Here is a 13,569-nt window from a genome sequence, read left to right as displayed (position 1 = left end):
TTTCCAAGTTGAGGAGGTATATTTCCTTCAAAACCATTCAAACTGAGATAAAGATGCTGCAATTGGGAGAGATTTCCAAGCTGATAAGGGATTGAACCGTTCAGAGAATTATCCGCAAGATTTAAGTATTTCAAATGAGAAAGAGAGCCTAATTGACTTGGAATTCTTCCGCCAAAATCACAATACGATAAATCAAGGTATTTCAAGTTTTTGAGAGAAGCAAGAAAGTCTGGGATGTGAGTGTCTGGAAAAGAATTAGAACTGAGGTTCAAATACTGTAATTGTGGCAACTCCATCAACGACATGTGGATCTCTCCGCTCATATAACGTTCTCCATCTCCATGAAGGTCGAGGCTTATAATATGGGAGGTGAGGTTGCTGCAGCGAATCCCCTCCCATTGGCAGCAGTGAGGAGTGGTCCAAGATGAGAGCATGCCGTGGTCATCCACGATGCCATCCTTGAATTGGAGGAGTGCTTCCCTCTCCTCTGGAATGCATGTAATCTCCTCTTCACCATTAACAACCTCCGACACTACACACAGCACAAACATCATCAATCTTAAAAAACCAACTGGATTCTTCATTGAGGTTGTTGTGGGTCTTATCATCACACAGCAAAAGTGATGGATAGAATTATGTGAGTATCAAAACTAGACTTAGATTGGTGTTGTTGAGTTAAAGCACTTTCCATAACCACACATATATATAACAAAAGAGTTCTATGATTGCATGACCTTGTTAGTAAGCACATTTGAACTAAACTCTATTCCATTTTTTAATCATACTGGTTTTCATTACTTTATCTTTTTCATTTTATTTTTTAAATTTAAAGCTTTACATTTTATCATTATTTTATCTTTATAATAATTGTAAGTCGAATATCAATATGTTTAAAATTATTCTTTTTTTCCTTTCTTGTACCCAAAACGTATTGCATTAAACCCTATTTCATTTACGTGTTAAACCTAAATCCCAACTCATTTCCATTCCAGATTCAATCTCGAATCTCCGTTTAATTTCAAATCACATATCGATTCAGAAATCTTTCGTGAACATCAATTCTAACCATTCTTCCATTCTTTTCATCAAACAAGTGGTAACGTTTGAATAACAAGGCATTTTTGTAAAGAAACTGCAATAAAGCACATATATATATTTTTTTAGATATGATATATAGTGGGATGGTTTTTACACCACAAAGATTTTGAAACTTGGGAAATCACATTACAGGAAACGAAATACAACCACATCTCAAATTTGAGATTCAACCCACCTTAGCTCAATTTAACCATCCAAATTTGCAAAATACTTGTCTATGATTAGTTTCATTGAAAAACAATGAAGTAAAAATCAGCATATCAAGATAGAAGTTATGATCTTGATTAACATGCTACATTTACACATTTAACTTTTATGAAACAATAAATCGATATGTCTTGACCCAATAGTTTTAGAAGTAACTCATTGTATTGCAAAAATCAATAGTTCCATATTATATTATTGCATAGTCTAGAGGAAATAAGATAATTGTAACGTGTATTAAAGAACATTAGAGATAGATATGATGGTTATGATAATTGTAACATAAACTAAGTCTAAAAATTGCATTAAGTCAAATGAGGTGGAAGAATATATCTCTACAATATTTGACTTTATTTTATATAGTTTCATTACAGTAATGTTGTTTGGACACTCATCTCGTTTCAATAAAGGAAAGGGTGTAGAAAGACAAAGGAGATGCTATATTTTAAGAGTTCCTCAATTAATAGATGGATATAAAATTATAATCAGATATATTTTTTTATAATTATTAATAGATATATTTTTTATATTTATCGACGGATATCATCTGTTATTAATTACCGAAAAATACAATTATTTACAATTATCGAATGATATATATTTTAGTAATTACATCAATAAATATAACCCAGAAAACTATTATCAACAAAGTTTTATTTATCAATAATTCATAAAAATATAATCATTTTCAACGATTTTATAGTTTTTAACCAATATCAATCATCAATAAGTTTAAAACCAATGGGATTCGTCATTGAGGTTGTTGTAGTGAGTGTTATTATCACACAAAGAAAATGTGATGATAGATGAAATGCAGAGAGTACAAAGCTATATATATATATATATATATATATATATATATATATATATATATATATATATATATATATATATATATATATATATATATATATGAAATGGACACTCAGAAAGCATCCTTCTTTTGAATTCATATTTAACAAAAGAATTATATTCTTAAAACAAATCAAACTATATAATACAAAAATTACAAAATATTTCCAGAGCTAAAAAATTATTATTTCTGTTTGGTTTTTTTCAATTCTAAATTTATGTTCTTTTACTTTTGCTTAAGTTCGATTAAATATAAACGAGATTGTTTGCCATTTTTATTCTTATTCTTTTCTGTTTTCATTAGTTATTATTTTCGTGTTAAATTTGAATATTTAAATACTATTTTATAAAAAAATGATCATAATACGAATGTAATTAACTTTTTATATTTAACTAATCCATAAAAAGTGTATATATATATATATATATATATATATATATATATAAACTATCTTAAGACTTGACCATAAAACTGATTAAGGAAAAGTGGTGTAATGCTTTAAATTTTATAAAGTAAGTGGAATCTGTGTCAGTAATGCATAACTTTGTTGGAAGAAAACAAAAACATTAGTCATATGTATCACTTTAACACCAAAAGACTTAGAAACAAATCTAATCATCGCACTGTGTAAAACGATAACGTATCCAATGTTCTACAAAAAGAGAAACGTGATTATCTATTAACTGTCCGCGTATGAAAAAGCTGAACTTCAAGGAAACTGTCAACTCTTCCCCACTTAACGTAATTATTTTACCTCATTCAAATCACATCTCTATCATACTAAAACTAATCTTACCTTCTAAATTTCGTCTTATCTTATAACTAAATATTAAATAAACTAATAAAGTATTAATCGTAATAATTTGAATCATCACTTTTGTTGATTTAGTTTACTAGTTTTTTCTATTTTTGATAATTTACTCTTTTTTGGAATTTACTTTTATGTAACTCTTTCGTCAACAAAACTACCAAAAATATGATTCTATACATCAGTTGTTGATTGAAGTCAACATCATAATGAGAGTCTAATAATTTAAAGATTTTTATGACTTTGTTCTAACAATGGATAAATAATTGAAACACTTAAAACCAAATTGAAAAACATTAAGTTTGTTAGCCAAACGAATTTCCATAGAGTAAATTGGATTTATTAAAAGATACTATACCAACATCGAATCTTAATCTATGGAATGTTTCCGGTGTAGGATCAAGGATCACCACAAAATACACTTTCACACTTAGTTTAGGTAATCATGTGTATCTTACTCCAAATCCTTTCTTATTTATGCTTCAAGTCGCCTAGCAGTACTTGTTAAAGAGACTTCAATATGCTTAAGTCAGTAATTGGTCTAACCGAGGTAAGAGAAAAGTTTTAAATTCATAATAGATGAATCTATCTACTTTCTTATTTTTGACCTTTATTTTATAGGTTTCGAGATAAACTTAAGATTAGTGAAATCCTAATCACGATTCAATCATGACCCAATATCACTAAGTAGTGCTTATCCATAATCTTGATTTGATGTGATATTTAAGAATGGTTGACGCTAAGGAATGTCAACTCTGCTTCCTCTCCTTCTCGACCGCTCGATCAATGGGCAATTCATCCTTAACTTACGGCTTGTGGACTGCTTGGTCAGACGAGTTCCTCTAGTGTTCTCATCCAATCGGTTTGGTCACGTGCCATCTGGTCATACGGTACAACATGTGTTTTCTAATTGACTGTAAAAATGTTTTTAATTATCACAATCGGGACTTCTAAGAATTCATATATAATTTTCATGTTCATATATAATTTCTATACTTATTACATAGCATTAACAAGTTAAAATATTGGAGTCAATTAGCATGACTTTATAACACTCAAATAAAAAAAATAAAAAATCAATTCATCTTTTTTTTCATAAAGAATCAAACTCAAGTGGATTTCAGTTTGGCAATGACTGTAACACACTATTGGGAAAAGATAGTGTTATATATATACATATGGTTTGTTTGTGAAAGAAAAACAAGCAAACAACAACTTATTCCTAGAACGATATCCTTCCACACATTTTTCCAAACGAAGCTCCAATCTCTATACCTGATATAGATTGAATACATAATCCTGTAACAAATAGAGCTGGTGCAATATTGACCATATGAAATATGAGTCTCTTTAAGGGTGTATTTATGGGTCATGTATTTATTATGTTATATTTAACAAAATATATGTATTGTGATAGACAATTATTTAAATTTAAAAAATAATAATTGAAAGGATAAAATTAAAAAAAAAGTGTATATAATTATAGATATAACTATATATAAAATAAATTTTAGTTATTGAATAAAAAATATTATAAGTAATCTTTTGAAGGTTGTGCTGTGTCTACTGTTGTTGTTAGAAATATTATAAAGTAAGTGGAATCTGTCTCAGTAATGCATAACTTTGTTGGAAGAAAACGAAACATGAGTCATATGTATCACTTTAACACCAAAAGAGTTAGAAACAAATCTAATCATGGCAATGTGTAAAACGATAACGTATCCAAAGTTCTACCAAAAGATAAAATGATTATCTATTAACTGTCCGCATATGTTCAACTCTGTCAACTCTTTCCCACTTAACGCAATTATTTTACGTCTTTCCAATCATGTATCTGTTATACTAAAACTAATGTTACATTGTAAACTTCGTGTTATCTAATAATGGATGAATAAACACTGAAACACTTAAAATCAAATTGAAAAACATTGTTAGTCAACTGTAAACGAACCTGTATAGAGTAAATTGGACTCGTTAAGGTCTTGTTTACTTGAGTGAATTTGAGGAAGAGTAATTGGGTGGATTTGAGAGGATTTGAAAATATTTTTTTTTTTTGTTTATTTGAGTGAATTTGAAGGTAATTGAGAGTGGATTTGGAAGTAATTTTTTTTAATCTGTCACATAAATTAAATCCTACACTAATTCTCACAAACTTTACTTCCAAATCCATTTACCTCCAAATTCACTTAAATAAACAAAAAAAAATTATCTTCAAATCCTCTCAAATCCACTCAATTATTCTCCTTCAAATTCACTCAAGTGAACAATGCCTAAAACACATTATACAAATATCAAATCTAATACATGAGAAACATGTGTTTCTTAATTGACGGTGAAAATGTCTTTAATCACCACAATACGAGATTTCTAAGAATTCATATATAATTTTCATACTTATTGCATTGTCTAAGCATTAACAAGTTCGAGTTAAGCATGACTTTAACACTCAAAGAAATAAAAAAAAAATCAATTAATCTGTCTTTTCATAAAGGATCAGACTCAAGTAGAATCCATTTTGGCAATTGCTATAAGGAAAAAATAGTGTTATATAGATATGGTTCGTTTGTAAAAGAAAAACAAAAAGACAACTATTTGTTCCTAGAACATGTCCTTCCACACACGCTTCAAAACGAAGCTCCAAGATGTAGATTGGATACGTAATCCTGCAACAAAATAGAGTTGGTGGAATATTGACCATTTAGAATGAGTATTTTTACCCAAATCATCCTCACTAAAAAGAAATCATATCATACGACAATTGTTCAGATTGAAGTATATCTGAGAACTACTTAAAAGTGATACATAAACTCGGATTGACACACATCTGACAGGAGTAAAACCTCTTCAACATTTAGCCACAATCTTCTAAAGTTTTACTGACTTGGGAGCCTCGTACTCCACCTCAAAGACTACCTCCTAAATCTAGTAAAAACAAAAACAAATATTTATGATAATATAATTAGGTGTGTATTGTGAATCTCAATTTTGTTCTTATAGTAAAACCTTATTTTATATATATATATATATATATATGGGGTTTGTTAACACGCGTACGCCTCTTTTTCAGTTGGTACGTTTTAACAATGTATACCGGATTATAATATATATATATATATATATATATATATTAAATTAAAAATGTGCTACATTATAAGGATTAAATTAAGAATGCACTATAATATAAATTAAGAATTAACTAAATGTATAATAAAAAATTAAAAATTAAAAAAATTTAAGGATATAAATCGTGACAGACACTAAATTAATAATGTTTAAACTTATAAGGATCAATTTAACAAGTGTTACATATTAATGCATCAAGTTGAGAATTTACAACCACTACAACAAATATATATATATATATATATTATTTTATTTTATTTTTAACAAAATTTTAGTGATAAATATAAATTTTATCATTATTTGTGACTAATTTTTCATTTGTTACAAATATTATTCATAATAGGAACAAAATTAAAAACAAATCACAATAATTATATTAAAAACTTAAAATATATATCATAAATATTTATTAAAAATGTTATGAATAAAATTATTTTTCTTACATAAAAATATAATTAATACAAACTTTATAAATTATTTATTATTAAATTATGAATTAGTGCAAAACTAAAGTATATATGACTTTAAAAATGTGTCATGAATTTCTTATTATATATTCACATTGGTACAAAAAGAGCATACAACGTCGAATATTTTCGGCCTTTCACGTCGAATTTGAGAACGACGTGATGTTAAATTGACGTTGAATTTAAAAAATTCGACGTCAATTTAATGTCGAATTTTTTCAATATACAACATTAATTTAATGTCGAATTTTGTCAATATACGATGTTAATCAATTTTTTTTTTATTTTTAATTAATTCTAATCCTTTTTTACAACTCTACGAGACCTAAAAAGCAGAAAAACAACAAATTTCAGTTTTTGGTATTTTATAAACCATGAACTACGAATGGTAATATAGGATCAACAACAAAGAACAATAACAAACAACAAACAAGTTCAATCAAATAACAACAAAAACAACAAACAAGTTCAACCAAACAACAACAAACAAGTTGAAAAAAAACCAAGTTCAACAAATAAGTTCTTTATTAAAACAGGCCCAAGTTAGCGTGACTGTGGCCCAATGCCTTCTGGCCAGAAGCAAGGAAATAACACTTTCGCTGGAAGCTTCCTTTCGTCAGATGGTAGGTGAGATTGGAAGTTGTGAGTTGTGGGAGAGAAAAGAGACGCAGGAGGTCTCCATGGCGATGCGCCTGCGAAGCTTGAGGAAGCAACCACCAGACAGAAAAGAGAGGCAGAAAGAAATAGTTTGCAGGTAATAGAGGTAAATAGAAGAAGATTTCTTTTACTGTGTATTGTTCTGTATATTACAAAGACAAGAACTGGAACCCTGATTATATAGGGTTCCGGCGAAATGTAGAGAAAGAGGGATTAGCTAGAATCCCTAACAGAATCATTAATCTCTATCAGAAAACATCAAAAAACCTAAAACTAAAAACTGTAACACATTGAATGTTGCTCTTAGGAGCAATGATTATAAAACAGAAACATTAATAGCCTCCCCTCAAGCTGGATGGTGAATATTCATTAATCCAAGCTTGGGGATGATAGATTTGAAACGAGTACGGTGAGGAAATTTGGTGAAGACATCGAACAGTTGTTCCTCCGATCGAATGGGAAGAAGACGTAGAAACTTAGCTTGAATCTTCTCACGCACCACGTGACAATCTAGCTTTATATGCTTGGTTCGCTCATCAAAGCTTTGGTTGTGAGCAATATGCCTAGCTGAGTTGTTGTCACAGTAGAGAACTTCAGTAGCATTGGGTTGAACTTGGAGATCTTGGAGAATGTAATGAAGCCACTACATCTCACAAACAATGGCAACTAAGGCACGATACTCTGCTTCAGTAGATGACCTTGAAACAATGCTTTGCTTCTTTGATCTCCATGAAACAAGAGATGTCCCTAGGAAAACGCAGTAACCTGTAGTAGATCTTCTTGTGTTAGGGCAAGAGTGGCCCAATCTGAGCCATTGAATCACTTTATCTGTATGTTAGAATCCACGACAAAGAAGAGTCCTTCAGAAGGGTTGGACTTGACATACCTAAGGACATGCTGCAAGGCCTGATAATGATAGTTAGTAGGTTCTTGCATGAATTGACTTAAAAGATTAACAATAAAACATAAATCAGGCCTAATATTAGTGAGATTGAAGAGCTTCCTTATTAATCTGCGATAAACACTGGGATCATCCATATAATTCTTTGTTTTGTATAAGGAATTAGTGTTGCTTAGAAAAGGTGTAGAGCATGTTTTGCTTCCTAGCATTCTTGTTTCGTTAAGAATATCAAGGGCATACTTTCTTTGATAAAGATGTATCCCTTTCTTAGATGTAGCAACCTCAAATCCCAGAAGATATTTGAGTTCCCCAAGATCCTTTATCTGGAACTGGTGATGTAGAAGAGCCTTTATGTGAGTGATCTCACTCATGGAATTTCCTGTTAAAACAATGTCATATACATACACAAGCAAAGCTGTAAAATTTGTGGAGGTTTTCTTTAAAAATAAGGAGTGATCAGATTTGGATTGAACATAATTTGCAGAAATAAGAAAGCTGGACAATTTTTCAAACCATTGTCTACTGGCCTGTTTTAGACCATATAGAGATTTAGTGAGTTTACAGACCTGTCCCTTTGTATTAGTGTTTAAACCAAGTGGGGGATCCATGTAAACATCCTCATTTAGGTCCACATGCAAGAAAGCATTGTCTATATCAAGTTGATGTAGAAATCAATTCCTTGAGGCAGCAAGGGCAAGTAACAGTCTAACCGATGTGAGTTTTGCAACAGGAGAAAAAGTGTCTAAAAAATTTATTCCCTCTTGTTGAGTGTAGCCTTTAGCCACTAATTGGGCCTTATACCTTTCCACAGTGCCATCAACTTTGTGCTTTATTTTGTAGACCCACCTACACCTAATGGATTTCTTTCCAGGAGGGAGTTTAGTCAAAAACCATGTACCATTTTCTTGGAGGGCCTTGATCTTTATTTGCATAGCATCAGCCCATTCAGCACTATTTCTGGCCATTATAGAAGTTGGGTTCTTTCCCAACAGTTATGGCAAGTGTGTATCTTAAGTGTTTATCAGATAGAGACTCATAAGATAAAGTGTTAGCGATAAGGTAAGGAGTTCTCAAACCATTTTTAACACACAAAGATATGGATGATGATTAATTAACTTGATGTATGTAATCTTTCAAGTATTCAGGGGCTTTCTTCACTCTGCTTGACCTCCTCTGATTGTTTCTTTGTTCCTCTTCCACAAGATTAGTATTCTCAGCACTATCATTAGGACTTTGATTATCTCTTCCATTCTCGGCTAAAACCTCCTCATAGCCACAAGGTATATTATCAAGAAAAAATGTGTTGTCTTCACTGTTATTGTAGTTATTTTTATTTCCTTGCTCACTGTTATTTTTATAGGGAAAGATATCTTCATAAAATATGACATTTTTACTAATGAAAATTTCCCTAGTGTTGATGTCAAGAACAATGTACCATTTCACCCCACTCTTGTATCCTAGGAAAATTCCCTCTCTAACTCTAGAGTCTAGTTTATTTTTGTTACTTTCCAAAGTAGAAGCAAAGCACAAGCATCCAAAAACTTTTAGGTCAAGATATGTGGGGGGATTACTATGTAAGACATCATAAGGGGTTTTATCTTTAATGACAGGAAAGGGCAACCTATTAATCAGATATATAGAATGAGATAGAGCATAAGACCAATAAGCATAGGGAACATTAGATTGGAAAACCAAACTACAGGTAACATTCAATATATGTTGGTGTTTGCGCTCCACAACAGAATTTTGTTATGGAGTTTCAACACAGCTTGTTTGATGTTCAATTCCATAAGAGTTGTATATGTTGGGACAATTAAATTCAGGGTCATTTTCTGTCCTAATGGTTTTAACAGTTTTATTAAACTGGGTTTTGATTTTCATAATAAAAGATTGTAGAAGTTCTCTGGTTTGGCTTTTATTTTGCATAAGAAAACACCAAGTATGCCTACTACAATCATCAACACTAGTAAGAAAGTATCTATGCCCATGCCTAGATGGGATGGAGATAGGACCCCATATGTCACAATGTATAATATCAAAATAATTAGTAGACAAAGAATTATGTTTAGGAAAAGGCAATTTGTGTTGTTTTGCATAATGGTAGATATCACAAGCATTATGAGAAATAGTTTGAATATAAGGAAAATTCTTGCACATTCTTTCAACAACTTTATGTCCAGGGTGGCCTAGCCTGTAATGCCACAAGTTTATATTTACATGCTCATAAGAGAAAACAAAACTAGGTTTCAGGTCCCGTCCAATAGACTGCAAGTAGTAGAGTCCTTTATATTTAGCACATTCAATCATCCTCAATGTAGAATTGTCCTGAATTTCACACATCTTAGAAGAAAACATTAGTGTACAGTTTATGTCTCTAATCAAACTTTGAACAGATATAAGGTTGAAAGTAAAATCAGGTATGTACGAAACATTAAAAATCATGAAATCTTTGGAAAACTGTATAGTTCCTGCATAGTGGGCTGTAACAGTGGAGTTGTTTGGCAATTTAACAGATATAGGTTTGATTTTATTGAATGTCATGAATAGATTTTTATCATGGGTCACATGGTCAGTGGTCCCTATGTCTATGATCCATGAGAACATACCTTGTCTGTCTTCTATAATGTCTTTGTGCATTTGACTGATGCTATGGGAAGAGTTCTCGGTCTTTTCAAGCATTTCCAGTATTTTCTGCATTTGTTCTGGGGTGAAGTAGTTTTGGACAGTGTTGGCATTGTTTTGTTGGCTGATCTATGAACCAGTAGAGGTAGTGCAAGCATTTGTAGATCCCCATTTATTTTGTCCAACATCGTTTTGATTATTACTATCGTTTTTCTTGTACCATGGTGGATATCCATGTTTAGAGTAGCATTCATCAACCGTGTGATTCATTTTGTGACAATAAGAACATTGCTTCCCATGATTGGGATTTCTTCCTTTCCTTCTTCCTTGACCACGGAATGTGAATCCACGTCCATGGGTTTTTCAACCTTGACCACTCCTCCAATGACCTTATTTTTCTGTTTGCAAGGATCTTGATATCATTGAGGTTGGTGAGACCAGAATCATGTTTCTCTTGTCTTTCCTACTGTATAATGAGGGAAAAGACACGCTTAATACTGGGTAGAGGCTCCATCAGCAGTATCTGTGTTCTCACATTGTTGTAACATTCACTTAAGCCTTTTAGGAAGCATATGACATGCTCCATTTCTCTGTGTTTGTGAGAGGCTTTAGATAGATCGCAACTGCAAGGACTTTTACAGCTACAACATGGGATGGGTCTGAGAAATTCTAGTTCCTCCCATATAATCTTCAAATCAGTAAAATATTGACTCACTCCTTTCTCCTTGCTTAATGGAATGAATTTCTTGTAGCAATTCAACAAACTTAAAGTAGTCTCCTTTGGAAAATTTTTCTTTTAATTCTTCCCATAATTCTTGAGCATCCTCTACATATATAACACTTTCTACTATATGGGCTAAGAGGCTCTTGATGATCCACTACAAAAAATTGTTATATTGTGGAGGTTATTTTGCAGAGGTTATAAAAAACCTCCACAAATCAACATTATTTAAGATAATTAGAAGAATTGATCTGAATGTTGATAATAGCGGCAGTTTTAATTTTGTTTTGAAGAGGTTTACTATGTCCACAATTTAAAACCACATTTTATTATTCCATCTTCTCTTTTCACTTAAAATTTTCATAACGTATCTTCCCTCTCATGCTCTCTAATTCCCACCTTTTTGAAACATTTCTCATACTTAACTTTCATTTTTATTATTTTTTTCCCACATTTTGCACCTTTCCCCCTTTCCTCTTCGCGCAAGCCTTTTCCTCTTTTCTCTTAAACCCTAAAATAGACATCTAAGTCAGCAGCACAAGAGTGAGGTTACTACAATGAGGAGGAGGCAGCGTCTAGGAAGGCTCACAATCCCGATAACCTTGCGACTGCAATCGGAGTTTAAGGTCTTGTCGAGGAAATCGCGAGGGAGTCGCGATCGATGCTGGAGGCCATCAGAGTAGTGGCGCATGGAGCTGTGAACGATGATGATCTAGAGCGGTTTGATGCTTCCATGGACGAGTTCTAGAGGCATCGAGAGGAGGAAAAAATTGGGCATTCGACGAAGCACCCAATGGAGGAGGATGGGTTTCAGCTGGTATCTAGGAAGAAGAAAGGGGTAAGAGAGAATGTGATTCTAGGGACGGAGTAAGAATACGATGGGACCCAAGCCCAAGGTTTCTTTTCATACTCCAACGATAAGGACGTGGACCACGATCAACCTTCCGCGGCGGCGGCGAAGGCCCAGGCACTGCAAACCCTAGCAGCGGGTCCTCTCTCCTCATCGATGGCAAAGATGGCTGTGTGAAATGTTTCGAAATAGGTATGTCCTCTCTCCTTTCATATTTTCTCCAATTCTCTCTACTTACTGTGTGAAATGTTTGTGAAATAGGTATGTTGAGTGCACATCATCGGCAATGCAGGGATTGACTCTGTTTAGAAATTTATATCTAAAACACAGAAGAAAGGAAATCGATTATTGCATTTCTAAAGTAATCCATTACACTGAAAAAGCACAAAATCCTGATGGATAGTAGTATTTTGTTTTTCTTTCTCGTATCATTAGTTTTACGTTTACTTCTTTAGAAGATGTTTATTGAGCTGATTGGTATTTTATATTAAATTATATGAATCCTTATTCTTTTGAGCAATTATTTCTAACTTGTTATTGTTGCAGACCAGGAGCATAAAGAAACTAGAAAAGGACATACCTATGCCACCACTTATAAATAGGGATGCTCTTTGGGGTATAATTGATAACTCTCCAAATTTGCATCTTTCTTTGTGTCTAGAAGTCTTTGTTAGTGTATTTTTCTTCTTAATTGTTTAGAATTAGGTTAGTTTTAGGATTTTTGTCTAAAATTGTAGATTTGTAAAATTGTAGTTAAAAATAGGTTTTTAGGTGTATTTTGTAGAGTTTTTTTTTTTAATAATAAGAAAATTTATATTTTTTTAGAAAATCTTTTTGTAAAAAAATACTTTTCTTTCATTTGATTTTTAGTTTCTCTTTAATTTTTGAATTTTTTCTCTTTATTGTAGATTGCATCACGCACTAATGGGCCAACACTGTTGAAGCTTGAAAGTGCACCTTTTCTGAAAGGGAGTTACTCTCTGTACCTCTCCAATTCCAACCCTCACCCGCCCCCAATTTTTTTTTAAATACAAAATTAACCTTTATGTTTTTTTTTATTTCTACCGTTTTACCTCTATTTACTAAAGTTAACCTACTCTTTTACAGTCTGCCTCAGTCAAAACACACATACTCATATTCCTCTCCTTCGTATTTCCACACCCACCCCCACCAAAGCTTTTGAAACGCTCCTCTTCCAAATGCTCTCTACAACTCTCACTCTCCCATTTATACGTTAAAAATATATTTAAAAATAATACATCAAA

General features: G+C 32.0%; 1 protein-coding gene across 1 annotated transcript in view; it reads right to left on the bottom strand.

Annotated features, from left to right (window-relative positions):
- LOC106762121 (LRR receptor-like serine/threonine-protein kinase GSO2) overlaps positions 1 to 9,076 on the bottom strand; it is a 13,099-nt gene extending 4,023 nt beyond the window's left edge. The window contains exons 1-6 of the mRNA XM_014645846.1: positions 8,913 to 9,076; positions 8,625 to 8,638; positions 8,393 to 8,490; positions 7,619 to 7,853; positions 187 to 532; positions 44 to 80 (exon numbers count right to left, since the gene is read on the bottom strand). Coding sequence (XP_014501332.1) covers positions 44 to 80; positions 187 to 532; positions 7,619 to 7,853; positions 8,393 to 8,490; positions 8,625 to 8,638; positions 8,913 to 9,076 — 894 coding nt within the window. The remainder of the gene's footprint in view (positions 1 to 43; positions 81 to 186; positions 533 to 7,618; positions 7,854 to 8,392; positions 8,491 to 8,624; positions 8,639 to 8,912) is intronic.
- Between the last annotated feature and the right edge of the window lie 4,493 nt (positions 9,077 to 13,569).

This window comes from Vigna radiata, chromosome 1 (genome assembly GCF_000741045.1).
Source record: "Vigna radiata var. radiata cultivar VC1973A chromosome 1, Vradiata_ver6, whole genome shotgun sequence".
Taxonomy (NCBI): domain Eukaryota; kingdom Viridiplantae; phylum Streptophyta; class Magnoliopsida; order Fabales; family Fabaceae; genus Vigna; species Vigna radiata.
This window is presented reverse-complemented; position numbering and strand designations above follow the sequence as displayed.